Source organism: Phaseolus vulgaris, chromosome 11 (assembly GCF_000499845.2).
Source record: "Phaseolus vulgaris cultivar G19833 chromosome 11, P. vulgaris v2.0, whole genome shotgun sequence".
Lineage (NCBI taxonomy): Eukaryota > Viridiplantae > Streptophyta > Magnoliopsida > Fabales > Fabaceae > Phaseolus > Phaseolus vulgaris.
This window is the reverse complement of record NC_023749.2, coordinates 50,110,502-50,133,730: the sequence shown is the minus strand read 5'-3', so window position 1 is coordinate 50,133,730 and position 23,229 is coordinate 50,110,502. Positions and strand designations below refer to the sequence as shown.

The following is a 23,229-nucleotide window of genomic DNA, read 5'->3' as shown; positions in this document are numbered from 1 at the left end:
TCACCGCAAATTTTACTTTATGGTGTCAAAATATAATCGGTATGTAATTACATACGGAAAAAATTTGTATGTAAACCTGTTTACATACGAATTTTAATTCCCGCTCCATGGCGCCAAAAGTTACATACGAATATAATCTGTATGTAATTCGCGTTTTTCTTGTAGTGGATTTTAGATGAGATTATGTATTTTTTATTTTTTATCAGAAAAAGTAATAAATAAATGTAAAACATTTTAGGGATATTTCAACTCTTTACGTTAATATTATAATGTCAATATAACCTCTCAAAAAAGTCTAAAAGCATTACATATAACCCAAACATGCTTAGGCCTTTGTAAAACTTGTCTTAAGACGGGCAACCAATTATCATAGTTTTAACTGTACCTATATCGACAAAGTGGGCCTAGATAGTACTTGGACTTTGTTATACAATTGTTGACGTGTCGGTTACCTCTTCGTTCCTTCCTTCATGTCTCCTCCTTTAATTGTTGGCGCTTGGATGGGGTTAACCTAAAAATGGTACTTCAACGATCTAGTAAGTATTTTGTGTAAAAAATGTATATTTTTAAAACTGACTAAAGCGTACCTTACACCTTTGTCAAGGGTTTATTTATAGTGTTCCGTCATAGACCCTTATTGTGATGGGTTGAATATCAGTTGTTCACTAATGTGTAACAATCCCTCATTTATAGGGAGGTATATTGGTATATGAGTATGTTGTTGAAGAATATCTTTAATATCTTTCGGTTAATCAGTGTTTGTCACATTTCTTAGAGATGTCATCCGCATAATCCGAGACATGATTATAATAACTCATAAAGAACTATCGTAATTGTCGTTGCTTTCATTTATTAAGTGCCTTGAAATGTGTTTTGATATTGTCAGTCGATCATCGAGACTGTGAGTAACTTGTCCGGTACCGACCGATACACTAATCAAACATCAACCAAAAATCAAAGTAACAGCGAATTTCAAAAACATCTAACGGCTAGTAAAAAAAACAACTAAAAAAACTAACAATGGAAGTACAAACAACTATATATCTTTGTGTTGATCTATTATCTGACTTTATTATGTGAATGTTAAAATTTGACAGACAAAAGTAATTAAACAAAAAATTTAATTATTAATTATTGAAAGGGCTGTCATAATACTGGTTATATATATAAAATTTATCCAAATTATTTAATTATAATATTAAAAATCATTACATTACAGTTTTGGAATGTTACATTATATGACTTTATGTTAGACAGTCTTGGGCTCATTTAAAGCTGGTGGTATCTCATTTATGAGAGACAATCCAACTTGATTAAATATATTATTGCTATCTTTTTTTTATTATATAAAACATTGAGAACTTTATTTGGTAAATGTTAAAGTATATAGACGGAATATTGTGTCTTCTCTGAGACACGTTTGAGATTATTCTTTGCTTCATCTAACGAAAACAGTGAAAAAAGGAAGAAGAAAAGAATAAAGATGTTGTGATTATAAATATGGGAAGAGTTTGCATGGTTATGAAAGGAGAATTGATTTGTTGGGAAATCAAATGTTGGAACTACCATTGAACATGGCTCTTCGATTCCCCAATTTGGATTTGCAGTCTCTGCCATTTGCCCAGAATCTGAACCCTGAACTGCTTGGTGCCATTGTAGCTCTTCTTGCTCTTGGCTTCACTGCAGCTTACAAATATCTCACCAGACCACCTAAAGGTAACACTGCTCACTCAAATTATTGGTATCTGAAATAGTTTCTATTATTAATAAAAAGTTATAAAGTAATTGCTAAACTAGTATCTGACTATTAGTTACCAATGTTTTAGCTACTACCTACTTATGTTCTGAATTAGTCTCTCTGTAAACCTTTTAAAGACTAATTTAGAATGTAAAATATTAGTAGCTAAAACTTTGGTAGCTAATTTAGAAATCATTTTTATAATATTTTATTAATAATAGAAACAATATATTGAATTTTTTAGTCTTTAACTTAATATCTAATTTAGTCAATGTAGTGACTAATTATTTTTTGTCTCTAAATTTGATTACTATTTGATGATTTTCTTATAGTGAATAGATCAAATTATAATACATAAATGAAATATAATTGTTTTCTTACACTATTAAAAAATTATTAAATAAAAAATAATATTAAAGATAAAAAAGTATTAAATATTATTTTAGAAACCTAATAAATTATTGATATCTAAATTAATTTATATTATTATTAATAATTTTTAAATAGATATCTAATTAACTAACTATTTGATGTTTTCCTTATATTTAAATAAAGGATTATAGTTAATTAAGGAGGACTTTTTAATGCTGTTAGTTTTTATTTTTAGTCAATAATTCTTTATATTGTTATATATAAGAGGAAAAAAAACTAATCAAAATTAATTAATATGAAATGAAAGGTGCCATAATTTGAGTAATTCACTAGTTTTTTGCATGCAAATTTACTATGAAATGGAAATTTTTTCAGGATGTTTGGACCCTGAAAATTTCAAAGAATTCAAACTGATAAAGAAGACACAACTTAGCCACAATGCTGCAAGATTCAGATTTGCTCTTCCTACTCCTTCTTCCATATTGGGTCTTCCTGTTGGAAAAAATATACTTGTTAGGTCTGGAAAATATTTAAATATTATATTTATTTTTTATCATGTTTAATAAATCATACCATAATTTTGAAAAAATTAAAAAAAAAATGTATAAACTTTTAACATTAACTGTTAAACAGAGGAATAGATAGCGAAGGAGAAGAAGTTAAGAGATCATATACTCCAATCACGTTGGATTCAGATGTTGGATACTTCGAATTGGTTGTGAAGGTAAATATTTTGTAGAAAAAATTTGCAAAAAGATAAATTAATTCACCTATATATTTATAGTTTAAATACATTTTTTTCCAAATTATAGGTTTATTTAATTAAATTTTCTTTAAAAGAAAATTTCTTTGATAAAATAATTACTTTGAACGTGTCCAACTTTCATTATAATAAAATTATTAAATAACAATTAACTTTAAATACCAAAAATAATTACTGTTTATATTTACCAAATTATATATTATTTTAAAAATTAAAAAACTATCTATACTTAATATAATTTTTATTATTAATAAAAATTTATAAAATATTTTTTAAATTGATATTTAAATGAAATAATATTTATATATAAAAAATTAATTTATAAAATGTCTTTAATTTAATCAAATAATAACTTATTATTTTAATTTTTAAAATTAGTTTCTATTTAATGATTTTTTAAATATTTAAATAAAATATTTGGAAGAACTTTTTTAAATCAACTATGCTTCTGTCATTTTACAATTATTACTTTTTAAGTACAGACAAATATAACAACTATTTGGGATTTTTCTTTCTGGTTTTCTTACTCCCTTAAACGGTCCTAAAATATTTTTTTAATTAAATATTGTGTAGATTTTTATTTTGATCTTTCAAATAAATTTATGTCATATTTTCCCTGAGATTATCACATATCAAGTTAACAGAGTCAATGCCACGACATGAAATACAATATGATTTGTTTAAAGACTATGAATAAAAGAATTACTGAAATAAAAATTCCAAGATATTTAGAGATAAATGTATATATTTAAGTTTTGTATTTATTGTTATTTTGTTGTAATAATCATATCATATTCTATTGTTTTCCAAGCAGATGTACCCAAATGGAAAGATGTCCCACCATTTTAGAGAAATGAAGGAAGGTGATTATTTGTCTGTGAGGGGTCCAAAGGTATTGATTTATTTCTTTAATTAGACAAAATAAAATTTAATTCAAAAATATTAGACCATAGTGATAGATAATTAATAAAGATATTAAGTATGATATCTATTATTTATAAGATTTTGCATTAAGGGTCAGATAAGACTGCTGTAGAAAATGTGTTCTCTATAAGAATTCTAAAAAATTTCAAAACAAAAAAATAATCTTACTACAAAAATTTTATTATGGGACTAACAAATGTTGTTTAAAATATAGTTTAAAATATAGTTTCTCGATAAGATATTATCGTGGATATAAATTCTCTTATTTATTCTTAATGTTGCTCTTCTTAGTTTTCTTCCTCACAAGCAGAAAAGTTTCTTCATAAAGAGATAATGGATAATTATAATTAATGTTTATTACATTTTTTTGATATATTGAAAATATTATCTTCAACTTTTTAAGTTAAATTTTATAGTCTTTCCCAGATATATAAATACAAAATTTTAAAATGTCATCATGGAATATACTCAATAGATCAGATACCAAAATTTATGGATATGATGTCATGTTAATTAAAGAGAGATTCGTAACACTTCTCTATATAGAAAATGTGTTCTTTTATAAGAATCCTCAAATTTCCAAAACTATAAAAAGGTAAATTTTTTATTTTTTGAATCTTACTACAAAATTTTGTATTATTATGTAGAACCAACAAAATGTTGCTTAAAATATTAAGATGAGAGAATGAGATCTTATATCACATGGGATGTAACATGGCCATTTACTAAGTAGTGAGAGGCCCACTAAAAAGTAATATAAGATATAAAAAAAAATTGCACTAAAAATGTTTCAAATTGGTAAAACTACTTTATAAACTAGCTAATAGATGAGGATAAGAGTCTTTTTTTTTAATTAATGAACTAATTGCTAGCTCATAATAAGTGTGTATCTTATAATTTCTGAATCAATAAACTAAATAATTTTAATTTTAATTCTATTAAAATATAATTAAATTCTTATTAAACTTTTGGGAGGATAAATATGAGATATAATAAAGGTTTTTTTTTATCTTGAAAATAGATGATATTAATTTCAAAAACATAATAGGATATTAATTGTATTGTTGAGAATTGTTGAAAATAGGGACGTTTCAGTTACAAACCTGGGCAAGTTAGGGCATTTGGAATGATTGCTGGAGGCTCAGGCATAACTCCAATGTTTCAGGTACCAAATACATTTTTTTTTTTAAACAAAATATTATATTATATTTAAATATTACTTTAATACATTTAAATATTACTTTAATACATAAGAGTTCGAATAGATTACTCTCCATCTTAAAATCTAAAATTAGTCAGACGTACTTCTATCACCTTTCATTCTTTCAATTTATTACAAATCAAAGTCATTTTTAGAAACAAAAAATAATTAGTTGTTATAGTGACTAAATTAGAAATCAGTTTAGAGACTACAAAATATTTTGTTTTCTAAATTAGTTTCTATTGTTAAATAGTTTATAAATTGATATCTAATTAGCTACCAAGATTTTTGTTACCAAATTTAGAATCTAAATAATTGGTAGTTAGAACTTGGTAGCTAATTAGATACCAATTTAGAAACCATCTAACAATAATAGAAACTAATTTAGAAACCAAAAATTATTTTAGTCTCTAAAATGGATTCTAATTTAATCACTATACCAACTAATTTTTTTTTTTCTAAAATTGGTTTCTATTCAATGTTTTTTTTAGTACTGTATTTAAACTTAATTATGTTTTAATTTCTAAATTTTACAAACTAAACCACTCTTTTGGGATTAGAAATATTTTTGGTTAAGTTTTTAAGTAAAGTTTAGCTTATTTTAAACCTAATTAAGTGAAGCAAATATAATTATTTGGATGAAATAAATAGAAAATAAGGTGATATTTGCTTTTGTCCATCTTTTGTTGCAGATCATAAGAGCCATTCTAGAAAACCCTAAAGACAAAACAAAGGTGCACCTAATTTATGCCAATGTAACAGTGGAGGACATTCTGTTGAAGGTAATGTTACAAAACCTAGTTTTTTTTATAATGTTTTTGTATAACAAGTAGAATAGAAAACCAACACAAACCAATTATTATGCTTAATATCTGTCACGCCATTGCAACTCTTTTTCCTTATTTTCTAATTAGATTTTTGTAATGTATAAATAAAATAAAATAGAAGTATAATAGGAGAGATATATAAAAGTAAAATGAATTTGATAAAGTGAGTGGAAGCAAAGTGTTTTATATGTTTTGAATGTTTAGGAATCTTGAACATGTAATGTAGACTTATAACTTTATCTTTATTCTCTTTATCTACATATTTGTACATTACTTATTTAATATTATTCTTTTCTTACTAATAAAATAAATAAAATAAATCAAGTTTTTAATTTATTATATTTAACTTGTGTTTTATCAGTGAAAAATTAATTAAAAATCACTTATTTAATATTATTCTTTTCTTATTAATAAAAACAATAAAATAAAACAATTTTTTAATTTATTATATTTTTTGTTTTATTATAAATAATTAATTAAATTAAATGGAGTGGTCCAACTCTTATACTTATTATATTTATTTTTAAAAAAACTTTCTTGTTAAAGCTTATGCTTGTCCAAAACAACTTGGTTATATAAGTTGATTTTTTTTTAAAAAAGATAAAAGAAAAATAATTTATTTTTGTGTGTCACTATGCCCATGAGATTTTTTAATTACAATTTAAGTTTACTATGTTATGATTTTTTATAAAAAAAAAACTATCATATTAAGTATTATTATGAAATTTCACAACTAAGTTAAGATGACATTTTAAATTTCAATAATCATCTATATTACTTACTTGAAAAAATTATTATTAAAAATATTATTATTTAAATTTATTTTCAATTTAATTTTATTTAAAGCTAAATATTTCATTAGATATATTTCTTTTGCATTACTTAAATTTACTACTATAATAATTTTGATGAATTATAATTTAATGTAACTTTTAAACTTTAAACGTTGACTCATTAATGGTATCAATAAGCTGATAAAAAAAATTAATGGTATTAATAAAGGTCATTATACTAATTCAACTTATTTATTTGAATCTATTTCTTAGAACATTTATAAAAATGATGTCTTTTATTCGTTTTTATTTAATGATTTATTTAAAAATCCAATTATCTGTATGGTGGTGCAGGAAGAACTAGATAATTTTGCAGACAAATTTCCTCGCAGATTTGAAGTCTATCATGTTCTTAATAAGGTTTGTTGTTTATTTATCCCAACCACCCCATTTCGGATTCTTCTATAATATTCGAACTTTTCAACCCAATATATTAAATATCTCTTAATAATATATTTTAAAATATATACTACTACAGTTATTGTAGGGTATTATATATAATATCCTTCTTATAAAAAAAAATTAATGTTTTAACTTGATAGAAATCTCACTATCAATTTATAATATATAAATATAGGTAAATTTTATCTTATTAAAATAATTTTGTAAGAATAAATTAAATAAAATTAGGAATTATGTAGATTTAAATTTCTGAAATTTCTTGCTTACTTGCAGGCTCCTCCAGAATGGAATGGTGGCATTGGGTTTATATCGAAGGAGATTATTAAATCACATTGCCCTCAACCAGCACAAAATATTCAGGTTCAATTCCTTTCTACTTACCAATACCATCTCAACTAACAATACACTTAAAAAGGATAAATTTCTTTATAGTTATCTTTAGAAGAAGAAAACAAAAATAAAAATTAATTTAAATATAAGTTAGATAATAAAAATTATTTTTCTCTTTTGTACAAGGCTGAAACATCCATAATGTTTCGTTATTTAATATATTTGTTATTATTGATAAAAAAAATTAAAAACTAGCATTTTTTAAAAAATAAACAACAAATTGTATTTTAAATGAAGACACCAAAATTAAAAATTTAAATGAAACAAAATTGTATTTAAATGTTAAGAAGAACAATTGACCCTTAGATTAATACTTGGGTAGATTTTTGGTGATCTTATATTTAAAATGAAATGGTTAAATTTGTGCAGATACTAAGGTGTGGTCCACCAGGTATGAACATAGCCATGGCTACTCACCTTGATGAACTTGGCTACACATCAAACATGCAGTTTCAGTTCTAAGATTCAATCATCTTCTTCTTCTCATGTACTTTTCATATTTGTGTGCTAAACAAATTTTATAACATTATTCATTTTATAATAATTGATGCAAAGTGATGAGAGTGACACTTATGAGCTTAATGTTTCTTTCTATACCTGCCAAACAGCTAAACGTGCCTTCAGTATTCTCAAAAACTTTTTTAATAGCTAATATTATTTTAATTTTTTTAAAAAATATTAAGGAATTTATTTATGTCTTTAATAATCACAACAAAATACAGTTTTACTATTATGGATTGTTTTACAATGTGTTATTAGCATCCGTTAAATTTATAATGAATGCAAAAGTTGGATTCAAAATAATATATATAAAGAAATATGGTGGTATGTTGTTCACAATTATCCTAGCCATTTGTTCCAATCAATGTGTTTTTTTCTTATTTCATCACAATCGTTGAGTAGATTGAAGTCAAACATAGGAAGTTTATAAAAATAATACTATCATGGACCATCAATTAAAAAAAAATAAAGAAAACTATGGAAAATAGAAAGTGGGATATGTGAGGCAATAAATAAATTAAAATTTAAAGTATCATGATATACTTATCTTGCCAAAATAATAAATAGCATTAAAAAATTATTTAATAACAATTAATTTAAAGATAAAAATAATTAATTACTATATTAATTAAATTAAATACTATTTTATAAAAAAATATTAATATTTAAAATATTTTTTATTATTAATATTAAATTGATATCAAACATTAGCTATTAATGTGTAATTTTATTCTAAAATTAATTTTTTTTCATCTAAATTCATATTTTAAATACTTGTTTCCTAAAAACTTATTTTGAAAAGCTTTTTCTAGAAGATTTTCATAATTCAGTATTGAAATAGACAATGAAAAATAGAATAGTCATTTTTAAAATGGTTAAATATGTTTTTTTTTCTTATACTATAACACACGAAATTGATTTTCATATTTGGTCCAGACTTTAGACCATTTAAGTAATTGTAATATAAAAATAATTGAAATGAATTCTTATGTATGTAAAATTAGTTCAATTTGAGGTGTCACTTTATCAACCAATGAAAATACTTACAATGGACATCAATCTACAATCAAAACAATAACAAATTTTCAAAAAATAACTAATAATCTTTAAAAAAGAAAATAGTACAAAGACAAACAAACATATTTAACATTTTTAAAAATTATGGAGAAATAGAAAGCAAAAGCTAATTCTAGACATAGTCCCTCCTCATGATAGTCCTAGTTTATTTGTGCTTCAGTGTCAATACCATGGGCCTCGAACTCGTTGCTATCATGTTCATCTTGCATTGTGTTTTAGATCCTACAGTGTATATGAACAAACTGGAATGCAGATCTCATCTCACAAATTAGGTCTAAACCCATTTTACAATCTGACCTTCATTCACACCAGAAATTGAATGAATACAAAAAAACGCATTATGCAGTGCTTATATCATGGTTTTTGTTACTAACTAAAAGACAATAACAAATACTGAACAATGAAAAACGCCCAGTGCGTCTCCTAGATGGCAGCATCTCCTTCACACTACAAACTGATGGATACCATGGTAATCATAGAGATCTTGCTCGGAAGTAACAATAACTTTTGGAATGAAGTGACATAATATATTAAGTTTTGCATTAAGATCTTTTAAGTATCATAATCCTTCTACACAATGATTATATTAAGTGTCCTCTACAAAGAAAGAATCACATTGATTGAAACACACTAAAACGTTGCGTGTAATTTTTTTCCCTTACTTGCCATGAGTTCAACAAGCTTGGAACTCTCTTAAGCATGACTATGGTTAGCCTGTACCCACGAGGCATAAATTCCTCGATCTTTTACTCTGCATAAATGGCAATATAACACTTTATAAATAAGCAACTTATATGAATGAAATCAATCAATGAACAAAATCATATTATATCATCGCAACATGTTACACTAGAAACCAATGGGGTGTAGGAACATGGAAATCAATTTATAACTCCAGTGAAGCTACAAAGCACAAACCAGTGAAACTCCAGTGTTATTAATTTCTTAGTTGAAGCACCAATTTTCAAATACAATAATATACTCTATATTTCAAGTAGGAAGACTTAAGTAGCATATCATCTAAAGAGAATTTTTCAAATCTTGAAGCACTGAGACTATGAAAAGGATGAGATAAAAGTGAAATTTTTTTCATGTGAGAAGGAATTCAATGAATGTCTCGAGTATGATTTAAAATGATTAAAAAAACATCGGAAAGATAAAAGAAAACAGTAAGGACAAGTCGTCAAGAAATACTGAGCAAACATAAAATAACGTAGGCTTAATACCATATAAATTTTAACTCAAGGGGAACATATTTGATTCGAGTATCAATAAGTCAAAACTACAGGTCAACAAGTATAGAAAGTTTACTTACAAATATATATCATCTTGGTCAATTTCAGCGAACAAGTTAATATAGAAGCGAAATCCATCTGGGCTTATATCTCTGCATAGTAAACCTGGGAAAGATTCCATGACAGTCAATATTAGAGTAGTATTTTACTATGTATAACAGTCAGTAGTATATGTTCTATAATGATTGAACAGATGTATAGTTGGTTAAAGTCTGTTGAGTCTGACAATTTGTTATGCTTTATCTTCTCAGTTAGATATTGATCACAGACTGTTAAATGTTACACAACTATATATAGCTGATCTCTTATCATTTGTATCTTGTCATATACAATTTTACTCATTCAGATATTTCTTTCTTTTTTCTCTTAACCTTAACATGGTATATGAACAAATTCTTGTGGATATGATAAAATTACAGTATATAAATGAGATGCAAACATAACCTTATAATAAGTTGGTTTCATGAGGTTGGGTTAGGCTTACAGCCCATCTTTGAAAATGGTATCAGACTCTATACTAACAAGGTTTGTTGGGTCTATCGTATCGTATCCCCTATTCCCACACTTAAGATGTTCAATCCTCAACGTGAGAAAGTGAGTTGGAAATCTCACATCAACTAAAGATATAACTAAATTATTAGAGCAAAGATCAACTTCTACTTTCTCATGTTGGCTGCAAATCTTCATGGCAACTTCGGGATAAGATTCAAAACTACTTCCATTCACACACTAATGCTCGTGCTCAAGAGCTTAGATGTGACCTTCACATTACCTCTTTGGATAATGATTCGATTTTTTATTACCTTATTTGTATTCAAAACCTTGTTTATGCACTTACTGCCATTGGTGATGATGTATGCAATAAAGAGCCTTTTGACATTATACTTGAATTTTGGCTAGAGGATGAGTCCACTATAGCATTGATTAGTAGCAAACTTGAACCTATTTTAATTAATGATGTTGAAACACTTTTGTTGTCTCATGAAGCCCACCTTGAGAAATTCAAGAAGAAGGCTATATAGCCTTTATTTATATTGCAGAATCCTATTGTCAACAGTCGCGTCACAAATTTATAAGTTAACACTTCAGTTTTTCTCAAATTCAAATATTCTTCTTTCTTTTCTCAGAGCCTTAACAGTCGGAAGCCGGTTATGTAGCTAAAATCCAAAAAGATGGAAGAAATGTGATCCAGCAGCATACCTTTGCTCTCAGCAGATAAGAGATGCTCCTTTGCCATTGCTGGGGCAACCCCTAGTGTCCTTGCAGCATCGCTAGCACTTATCCCAGCTCGAAGAGCATCAGGTTTCATAACAAGCATCTTGACATTATTGAAAACCTAAACCAAATAGCAGTAAGTCACTTTAGTCTGATTTTACCACGTACCATTTCAACATTAGTAAAAGTTGAAGTGAAAATGAAAAAAAACGTTCATGAAGACTGACAACCTAAAAACATAAAATAAGGAAAAATCCCCATCATATTTAATATAAAAGACACGGTGAAGAAGATTGAAATCATCTAAATATAATCTCATGTATTAAAGTTAAGTTACAAGTACATCATACATAAAGAAATTTATATGGCAGATAGAAGAATCTGATAGTACAAATCAAAATAATGTTGCAGATGTTGTTTGTACAGTCCATTACAGATGTTTACCCAACACTTGTAATATTTCATTCATAAACAATACCCTATCCTTAAAAGTTAAAAGGAATATTTTTGCTCCATTTCTATAGTTGATTCAAATGCTGTTAAAACTTTGCCCAACACTTGTAATATTTCATTCATAAACAAAATGCTCATTGAAATCCACGAAGCATGCTGTTTGGAAGGCTCATCAGTTGCCTTCATGTCATGATTGTCATCAGCTTCTGCTTACTCTTTTTAAACATATATTTACTGATCATGGGTGGAGCCTAATTTCATAACAAACAACAAAGCCTTACACCACTGTTGAACATAAATACTGACATATTGTAGAAGTCTAGCCCTTTTTGCTCAAGCATCTTCACATTTCATTTGTTAGGAGCATGCCTTCCTGACTACTATTTATCTTGTCTTATTAACAGACTTACACAACCTCTCTTAATAATGAAGACAAGACAAGACTGTCTGATTATAAATTCCTTAGCTACAAGTATTCCATTTCCACCCATGAAGGATATAGTGTTTCTTAATATGATAGATTTTCTATCTCTGTATATCCTTTTCCAAGCTTCACTTAAGTCTGACAACTTCCCACTCTCTATCCAATTCCAGTCTCCCCATTACAGCATAACAACCTCTTCTTTCATTTCCCATTACTCCTACTTCATCCTTTTCTGCTCTCACTGACTACTACTTCTCCAATCTCCATACGCAAACAATATTCTATTAGCAGCCAATCAAGCACCAGATTTGAATAACACCCTTTTAATAAAGAACATGATTACTAGATGAAGTTTATTTGCAGCAACCTCTAATTTTGAATCTGCTAATAAATATTCAGTTTCCAAGCCTGGCTGCTGTGATTCATACAAATATGCTCTTTACCCCAATCCTAAATGGCCCAGGAAAAGAAAGCCCAACCTCTTTGTGGGACCCACCCTGACCTATAACACTGTCTGAACAGGGAAGAATCTATGTAAAAGGTTAAAGAGCTCACGGCTCATTAGAAAAACACAGGTAGAATAAATACAAGCTATTCTACAACAATCCACAAACTTCATCCCACAATTTCGCAATTTATACAAGGATGACTTTTGCAGGTAAAATAACAATAAAAGAAAAACCCAAAAAACAACCACCACGGAAGAAAAGATAAAACAAACATACCTCCTCATCACTGTGAGACTTAGTTTGTATTACCATGACTCCACTATCAAACTTTCGCAGAACCACCGGGCTGAAACAATTGGATAGCACAATCAATGCATGGAAATACAACCAACCAAAAAGGGTATTGCATTAAAGTATTCAACAGGGTAGAATTCTAACAAGTTGGTTAAAATCAGGATTTTACCACAAATCAGGAAGGGGAGTACAAAATGTAAAATTGTTAATTGAATAGTATGATTTTACAAAATTCATATAAATATGCTAATATATAAGTTCATAGACATGCATATTAGTATATATAACCTGAATTCATAATCAACATTACATAAATGTCATGCATAATATTCATAAATCGTAACCTATTATCCATCTCCACTTTAGTTCAGAACAGTAACCGAGCTAACATAAAAAAAAGGTGGCTTGGGTTCAAACAAGAACAGAAAAATCCAAAAACCAAAACCTGACAACTCCAAACAAAAAAGAAATCTAAAAAAGCAGAACAGAGAAAAAATGGTGACTGGAGAAAGGAACAATGGTGGGTGGCAGCTGACTCAAACAGAGGAAGAATAACAGTGGTTAGGGTTCATTATGAAGCAGAAGCAGCAGCTTCATCCTTCAATTATGGACAGGAGACAACAAAGAAGAAGCTTCACAAATCACTAACTAACCAGCTGTTACAAAACTGGGTTGCTAACTTAAAAACAGGGTTGAAAATGAAACTTGACCAGCTTCAAGAAATCTTAAAATCATAATTTTACAACTTGAATCACGATTTTACAACAATTTCACTCCAACTACAATTTAATCCCGACTTTAAAAACCATGGAACAGATTAAAATAAGTAATTTAAATAGAAGATAATGCCATACATACACATCAAACTTCTCCCACAGAGAACATGCTTGCAACAAATCATCGGGTGAGATCAATTCTGTTTATAATACAATCAAGACAAGGGAAACATTAGTTCAAAAAATGTATTACTTGATATAGAAAATCATGTTTAAGAGAACACAAAAGGAAGTATTGGAACCTGTGCCACGAGCACGATTGAATAGACAATATATATCAATAAGATTGATCATTCCCCCAGCTTTCTCAAGTGGAACTTTAATAAAATCTGCCAACTAAGCATTAGCAAGGACAGATTAGATTATTTTAAACAAAAAGAATTATAGAAAACAAACAAAAGGGAATTAAAAAGGCCATTTTCTCTTGGTACTTTTATGCAAGTGAGAAAACATATAAAATGATATGAGCACAACCTGAAGGTGTACAAAATATCAAAACCAACAACCCACATCCCCATAAATGAGAGACTCAATGAGCTTTTTCTAGGTTCTTGCACAACAAAAATTGAGTCAAAAGACCACTATTGTGCAATCCAAAGAAACAGAGACACTGGGACAATGTTGTGCATGCATTAAGATTTAAACCACAGCTTTGTGTACATGAAACATATCTTCAGGTTTTCAATTAATCCAAAATATTCTAATCTTTGGTTGACTTTTGAAATGGTAACTTTTTCAATTATTGAACAACATAAGTAACGAGAATGCCCTCAAAAAAATAGCAGGAATAAAGGGCTCCACAGTAACAATCTGCAATTGTAAACTGTTTAGATCAAAACTAACCTTTTAAATGATAAGGAAAAAAAGACCAATAAGGAATAATATTGTACTTTGTTGTATCAATTATGAGCTCATTGGACCTATTCATACATAAGCCTTGCTCGTTATTTTAGGAATGGAGAGCTAATTCTAAATAGACAAATTCCTGTGATTATGGGATTGTTTCTAAATACATAAACCTAGTATTCATAACGAGATATGGTTGTGATAAAGAATAAGCAAGAATAAAATATAAAATTCCTAAAATAAACAATGAGCAGAACAGTTTTGACAAATAATAATTATCTTTCTTAACATGTCTTATAAATTGCATGATCTTTCTATTACTATGAAAATAACACATGGCTGAGGAGGAGTAATTATAGAACCTGACGAGAAAGTTGTTGATGATACAAAGCACCCGCAGACTCTTTGGTGACTGGGGATATAATACCAACACTCAATAACCAATCTTGCATCTCTTCCTTTGAACCCATCTCCTCATCATTAGTCGCATTTGTTTGAGAATTTGAGCCGGACAAAAGTTTTAGCCTCATTTTCTCTGCTAGCATCACCATCTCTTTAGCCTTGCTCTGCAAATCCAACATCAACCCAAAATTTGAACACCTTTACCTTAATACAAACTAAATAACCAGATAAAGAATTTCAGCAAAGTACTTTTTGATGAAACTACAATTGTTACAATCAAGTTGGAGAAAGTATGAGTTGATGACTGTTTGTACAAGCACAAAGGTAAAGTTCAGTTCACAAGTTCACCTACAAAACTAGCAGAAAAAATATGACATTTATTGGACCGTACCGGTCCCTCCTCAGTCTAATTGAGTGATGTTGCCCTTTTTATTAACTAAGTCCAGAATGAGAAGGAAACACATTTTCAGCAAATTATAATGCACTTGCAAATTCTAAACCAAATCCTATTATGCCATAATTACAGGTCACAGATCCCTCAAACTAACTACATTTTTTGGAAAGCGCAATTCAATCTATCTATGGTAACCTCTTTCGACCAAAAAGCTCAAAGCAGATAATCTATTCAAAACTGTTTTCATGATGCGTAATATAAAATTTCTGTCATAGAATAATTTCTTATCTCCACACTCATAAATCCTTCCTGTCCAGATGAGTTAGAAGTCACCATTAACACTTTTCACAAAACCCAAATACTATTGCTATAAATACACAAGTTATTATCTATCCAATTTCCGATAATATTTTCACACAATCAGAGTAGACACAAATAAACAAACTGGTTACATTATTCAAACACGAAATAATTGACACCACATATAATTATCACCACATGAGTTATAAAGCCGTTCACAACACTTTAAGCAGAAGGCATTCCTCCAGATACCATTGCTAAAACTAAAAACAACCCTCGTTTGCTCCAACAAGAAAAAAAATTTATCTACCAAATAATATTTTCAGACAATCAAAGTAGACACAAAACAAACCAGATACATTATCTGAACATGAAATAATTGACATCATACATAATTATCTATGTCTCCTATACAAACATTCAAAAATGTAACTGACTCCTCTAAAGTAATATCAACTCGATGTATAGGGTAAAGTAAGTAATATCAACCATTGACTCTCTAAAGTGAACAACTTGCTATAAAGGGTAAAGTAAGTAATATCAACTGTTGAAGAGAAAATCAATAGTCAATGATACCGACACATGTATAACAAATCATGTATCTCAGTCCTTAAAAAAAAAAAAAAAACACTTAATGTTATGTATACATGCATAACAAATCAAAAAACGTGTTCGAATAGTAATCATTTGGTTTCTCATCAACGACCACAAATGTTAAACCTTGGTGATCAGTTGATCATGGGCTCGAAAGCCTCTTTGCATATGCAAGGAGAGGCGGTATACAATGACTCTCCCCATACCTTCTTATAGCCATGAGCCTTCTGGCACAAGGGTGTACCCTGGTATTTTCTCGTCAACAACTTTACCACAACACAAGGAGCCAAATTTCTCAAAATACTCTCTAAAATCAAAGGGGGCAACATGCTGCATTCAAATTGTACCAAATAAAAAGAGAAGACATTTTTGCAAACACATTGCATACCATGAGAGCATTCAAATCCTGAAAAGCATCCTGCAAGCTTCTATCAGTACTCTCCCACATTTCCTGCTCTTTTCTCAGTATCCCCGACACTCCCACCATCTTCACCGTCCCGTCACTCGAATAAATTCCTCCTGATGACGATGGCGTCGCCGTTTCTGCCGCCGCCGTCGCCGCCGCATTACTCGACCCACTCCCTGCGTCCTCCCACGCTCTGGCGCGCCAATTCTCCCAAAGCTTGGCCAGAAACGCGTCGCAGTCCCCCTTCCCCCTCACCACCACCGTCACCACCACCGATTGCGATCCCACCGCCGCGACTCGCCCCTCCGGCGACATCGACACCTGGAACCGGACCCGCGGCGAGGAGAACACCGAGCGAAGGGACTTCTTGACGGAGAAAATGTGGGAGACCGCGGCGAGGGGGACTCCACCGGCTGCTCCACCGCTCGAGGCATCGGATTCCGGCAGCCAGAGGAGACGGTGGGTGGTGAGGATTAGGAGACCGGATTTGAGGTGGGGGAAGGAAGTGGTGGGGTCGTCTTCGCAGAGAAGATCAACACCGGAGAGGAAGAAGCACTCTATTTCGTTCGGTTCGAGCACCGGCCGGCCGCTTCCGGTGATCTTCACCGGCGGCAAGCAGTTTCCGACCATCGACGTGGCTGCGAAGATGGCAGCTCTAGTTCCACTGGAGAATTGATTGCGCTTGGAGTCACACAATACAGTTTCTGCGGTTTTTTCTTTTAACTTATTTTTCTATCACACAAACTTGTTCTTCAAATATTTGCAAAAAGAAAGAGGAACAAAAAGTAGAAGATGAAAAATAAAACGAAAACCATAAAAAAAAAAATACATTATTTAATTTAAAATTATTTATTATAATTATTTTATTTATTTTATTATTAATTATTGGGTTACATGGCCTGTCTTGTGTTAATTCGTGAAGATTAATAAAAACATTCTATAAAATAGGTTATTTCTTTCACAGTCTTGGTTTGGGAAGAAAAAATAAATGCTTCCATTGATTTGTTTTATTTAACATTATAAAAAAACTATTTTTGTTTTTATATACTATTTTATTGCAGTAAAGTTGTACTGGTACGAGTAGGGCGATCATCCCGACTCAGTAAGCATTGCAGATCACATGGTCATCCACTTACGATAACCACAGTCGAGAGGTATCGTGTGACCGACCGTCCCATGATGACGAATCATGAGTTGAACAAATTAGCAAAGTTAATTCGTAATTAAAAGGTTACTTAGCGCGATCCTAAGCGTGGTCCAATTCCCTAATCCGGCTCACTAACGAAGGTCCATTAAGATATATATAAATAGCGCAGATTTCAATAATCAGGTACGTCATTATCTACAGTGCTCTGACAACCGAGAGTCGAGTCCTTTGCTGACTTGATCATCGGAATGTCTTTTGCAAGTATCATCTGAGTCTGTGCTCCCAAACGACCGAGAGGCAAGACGAGAAGGAAAGGACGGGTTGGAGGAAATGAAGATTAGAGATTAGAGTGACCGACCGACAGGTGCATCAGACAATCATTCTATGGTCCCGATAACCTAAACGAGAACAAAAATATATATTAATTTTGTTGATGATTAGTCTTCATCGAATAATCTAATTATTCTTTTTTTTCAATTGATATTAGTCATAAAAAATATTCATATAATAGAGATTCATATGTGTCAAATGAGCAAGTTCTCTCCTGGTCTTGAATAGTTATTGTCCTCAACTTGTTGAAATAGCTTATGACAAACCATAATTCCATAATTCTATTTGGGTTGGTAGAAAAAATAAGGATGAAGATGAAGTGATAAAAATAGCTAATTCAAAATATGTTTATTCAAATTTCATGATATTAATGATAGACATATAATTATTAATCTAAAAAAATTAAAATAATTTTAATGAGTACTATTAAGATGTGATGTAAGCCTGAGAGAAGAGTTGAACTAAAAATAATAGTTTATATGGAAGAGTTTTTAAACTTACTTATCATGTTAAGAATACCTAACATTATAATTGTGTGTTTGGTTGAATCTTTGGAAATTTATTTATATGTTTGATGCTGTTATTTCAGTTGGATAGTTGTTTTTGCATAAATATAAAAGTGGTAGGAAAGAAAAGAACATTGATAAAGAAGTGAAGTTAAACACTCAAGATTAAATCTAAATGATTTTTTATTTTAATTTTAAAATTTTATAATATAGTTTAAAGAGTATATCCTAAATGATTCTTTGTATAATGGTATATCATTTTATGTTGGATTCTTTTTATTTATTTTAAATCAATGCATTTCTTTGTGTTAAAGTGCTTATATTCGAGTTTTGAAGTTGTTTGTAGAATCTGTGCTTTTTTATATTAGCATTTATTTTGGTGGTAGCATCAATAACTGGTGTAGGATGTTATGTTATTATCTGGATCAGTGTATTTTCAAAATGAATTTAATATGTTTACTTTTTAAAGGATCTAAATGTGATTTTGAGAATGGATTTGTTATGTAATTTCACACAAGTTCACTAAAGATAATTGTTTACAACATAAACATCACATTAATAATAAAAATTGTTAAAAGAAAACGATAAAAAGTAAGTAAATAACATGATTCAATTAAAGTATTAACAAATTTTTTTATATGTTCACGACCACATTCACTACAAACAAGTTCTTTTATTTTTCAGAGTTACAAAGAACTTACAAGGATTACAACTTAATATTTTTTTTCTTAGTGAACACTTGTTCAACTCATAGTTTTACAAGGTTCACTAAAAACATACCCTATAGAGAATATCTATGAAACAAAAAATAATGTCAAATTGTTAGTGTGAAACAAAGTTGAAATTAAGATTGAATTTTTATTTTATCTTTTCATCCCACGAATTTCAATTTTATTTTCAAATACCATTAGAAAGAAAAGAAGAAGCCAACAATCTGATTTAGAAAGTAATAAATGAATAAAGAATGAATATTTATGATGATTATGGTGTAATGGGGAACATTGAGGATGAAAACAATTACATCATACTTAACTCAACCTAATGTTGTTTAAGAATTTATAAATTAGAGAGAAATGAACAAGTTAAACTAACAACTTCAAGATGTTAAATTTTAAGGTACCAACGATATTATCAAACAAAATCATACATACGTATTATACACATGGGAAATACTAGTTGGAGTTGGGAAGAAGTATTATTATTATTCAATTTGACAAAATCATACATACATATTGTACAATGACAATTTCCACACATTAGTAAAACTAAGAGCTAGATAACATTCAAGTTAATGAAAATCTTATAGGTATATATACCGGTAGATCCATACGACCGAAATCATGTCTTGGCAAACCGGCCGACACCACAAAGACCATTACGCTTAAGTAGGATTAATGAGACTAATCAGCAATCAAACACCAGGAAATGTATCCCTAAACATGATTCACACCATAATCTGGCCCAATGAGAAAAGGCTCATGACAATCATATAAATAGGCACCAAATCCAAATTCAAGAACCAGGTACGTCATATACCGTGCTCAGGATAACATTGGTTTGCACAAAATTTCCGAAAAATTCTCCCAAAATAGTTTTTTCCTTCGATTCCACGTAAGAATCTCCACTGAATTTGGGACAAAACACGACAAATTTCAGGTCAAACAGATGAGTATTCACCCACGAAAAAAATCAAATAGTTTCACACACAAACGAACCTTCCTTTCAGCCTTGGCAGTGATCAATAAAAAAATTATTGTCAATCTTGTGGGACGAATCTGGACCTCAAATCTTAGCCAAAACTCAATAGACACAGTGACGAACGTTTGGTAAAAATTTCAGACCGAAACACCCAAGGAGTAAGGCGTAGTAAGTCCCACACCGAGAGTGAACAAAACTGGTTTTCCGAAAACAAAACCTCCTGGATTTTCTTCCCCGTATCTCCTTTTTGTGATTCTTTTATGGACGTGCCTCCTTACCTGAGTGCAAACAACATATGGAAGTACTTGTGTGAATTTTTTCAGCGCAATACAGACCCAGAATAAAAATTGCAGAAAGTAAGGCGAAATTTCACAAGTTTTAGTAGTAGCCTTGGTTTGCACAAAATTACCGAAATATTCATCCGAAATAGTTTTTCTGAGATTCCACGTAAGAATCTCCACTGAATTTGGGACAAAACGCGACAACTTTCAAAACAAACGGACGAGTATTCACCCACGAAAAAAATCAAACAGTTTCACACACAAACGAACCTTCCTTTCAGCCTTGGCAATGATCAATAAAAAATTTATTTCCAATCTTGTGGGACGAATATCGGCCTCAAATCTCAGCCAAAACTCAATAGACACAGTGATGAACGTCTAGTAAAAATTTCAGACCGAAACACCCAAGGAGTAAGGCGTACTTAGTCTCAGACCGAGAATGAACAAAACTGGTTTTCCGAAAACAAAACGTCTTGGATTTTCTTCCCCGTATCTCCTTTTTGTGATTCTTTTATGGACGTGCCTCCTTACCTGGGTGCAAACAAAATATGGAAGTACTTGTGTGAATTTTTTCAGCGCAATACGGACCCAGAATAAAAATTGCAGAGAGTAGAGCAAAATTTCACAAGTTTTGGTAGATGATATCCTTGGTTTGCACAAAATTTCCGAAATATTCACCCGAAATAGTTTTTTCCTGAGATACCACGTAAGAATCTCCACTAAATTTGGGACAAAACGCAATAAATTTCAGGTCAAACGGATGGTTATTCACCCATGAAAAAAATCAAACAGTTTCACACACAAACGAACCTTCCTTTCAGCCTTGACAGTGATCAAGAAAAAATTTATTTCCAATCTTGTGGGACGAATCTGGGGCTCAAATCTCAGCCAAAACTCAACAGACTCAATGACGAACGTCTGGTCAAAATTTCAGACCAAAACACCCAAGGAGTAAGGCGTAGTAAGTCCCAGACCGAGAGTGAACAAAACTGATTTTCCAAAAACAAAACGTCCTGGCTTTTCTTCCCCGTATCTTCTTTTTGTTATTAGTTTATGGACATGCCTCCTTATCTGGGTGCAAACAACATATGGAAGTACTTGTGTGAATTTTTTCAGCGCAATACGGACCCAGAATAAAAATTGCAGAAAGTAGGGCGAAATTTCACAAGTTTTGGTAGAGGATAGCCTTGCTTTGCACAAAATTTCCGAAAAATTCTTTCAAAAATTTTGGACAAAATGCGACAAATTTCAACTGTGTCTATTGAGTTTTGGCTGATATTTGAGCCCCAGATTTGTCCCACAAGACTGGCAATAAATTTTTTACTTATCACTGCCAGGGCTGAAAGGAAGGTTCGTTTGTGTGTGAAACTGTTTGATTTTTTTCATTGGTGAATACTCATCGATTTTACCCGAAACTTTTCGCGTTTCGTCCCAAATTCAGTCGAGATTCTTACGTGGAATTTCAGGAAAAAAACTATTCTGGGAGAATATTTCAGAAATTTTCGTGCAAACCAAGGCTATCCTCTCCCGAAACATGTGAAATTTCGTCATACTTTCTGCAGTTTTTATTCTGCATCCGTATTGCGCTGTAAAAGTTCACACAAGTACTTCCATACGTTTTTTGCACCCAGGTAAGGAGGCACGTCCATAAACGAATCACAAAAAGAAGATACGCGGAAGAGAAGTCAGGACGTTTTGTTTTCGGAAAACCAGTTTTGTTCACTCTCAGTCTGGGACTTACTACGCCTTACTCCTTGGGTGTTTTGGTCTGAAAAGTTGACCAGACGTTCATCCCTGTGTCTATTGAGTTTTCGCTGAGATTTGAGCCCCAGATGCGTCCCAAAAGACTGGCAATAAATTTTTTATTGATCACTGTCAGGGCTGAAAGGAAGGTTCGTTTGTGTGTGAAACTGTTTGATTTTTTTCGTGGGTGAATACTCATCCGTTTGACCCGAAATTTGTCGTGTTTCATCCCAAATTCAGTGGAGATTCTAACGTGGAATTTCAGGAAAAAACTATTCCGAGAGAATTTTTCAGAAATTTTCGTACAAACCAAGGCTATATCCTCTACCGAAACTTGTGAATTTTCGCCCTACATTCTGCACTTTTTATTCTGCGTCTGTATTGCGTTGAAAAAGTTCACACAAGTACTTTCATATGTTGTTTGCACTCAGTTAAGGAGGCACGTCCATAAACGAATCACAAAAACAAGATACGGCAAAGAAAAACCAGGACGCTTTGTTTTCGTCAAACCAGTTTTGTTCACTCACGGTCAGAGACTTACTTTGCCTTACTCCTTGGGTGTTTTGGTCTGAATATTTGACCAGACGTTCATCACTGTGTCTATTAATTTTTTCCTAAGATTTGAGCCCCAGATTCGTCCCACAAGAC

At 30.5% G+C, this 23,229-nt stretch overlaps 2 protein-coding genes across 2 annotated transcripts; one reads left to right on the top strand and one right to left on the bottom strand.

Moving 5' to 3' along the window:
* The first annotated feature begins 1,519 nt into the window (after positions 1–1,519).
* On the top strand, positions 1,520–8,032 carry LOC137831591 (NADH--cytochrome b5 reductase 1-like). The gene is made up of 9 exons (XM_068639333.1): positions 1,520–1,716; positions 2,486–2,627; positions 2,744–2,834; positions 3,688–3,765; positions 4,882–4,962; positions 5,691–5,780; positions 6,953–7,018; positions 7,334–7,420; positions 7,820–8,032. Exons 1-9 carry the CDS (start codon positions 1,554–1,556, stop codon positions 7,910–7,912), a joined length of 891 nt encoding a protein of 296 aa, XP_068495434.1. The 5' UTR covers positions 1,520–1,553; the 3' UTR covers positions 7,913–8,032.
* Positions 8,033–9,533: 1,501 nt separating this feature from the next.
* LOC137823982 (vacuolar protein sorting-associated protein 36) lies at positions 9,534–17,691 on the bottom strand. The gene is made up of 8 exons (XM_068629389.1): positions 16,859–17,691; positions 15,143–15,346; positions 14,177–14,270; positions 14,017–14,074; positions 13,141–13,210; positions 11,524–11,659; positions 10,344–10,428; positions 9,534–9,779 (listed from the first exon to the last, which is right to left on the bottom strand). Exons 1-8 carry the CDS (start codon positions 17,504–17,506, stop codon positions 9,722–9,724), a joined length of 1,353 nt encoding a protein of 450 aa, XP_068485490.1. The 5' UTR covers positions 17,507–17,691; the 3' UTR covers positions 9,534–9,721.
* Between the last annotated feature and the right edge of the window lie 5,538 nt (positions 17,692–23,229).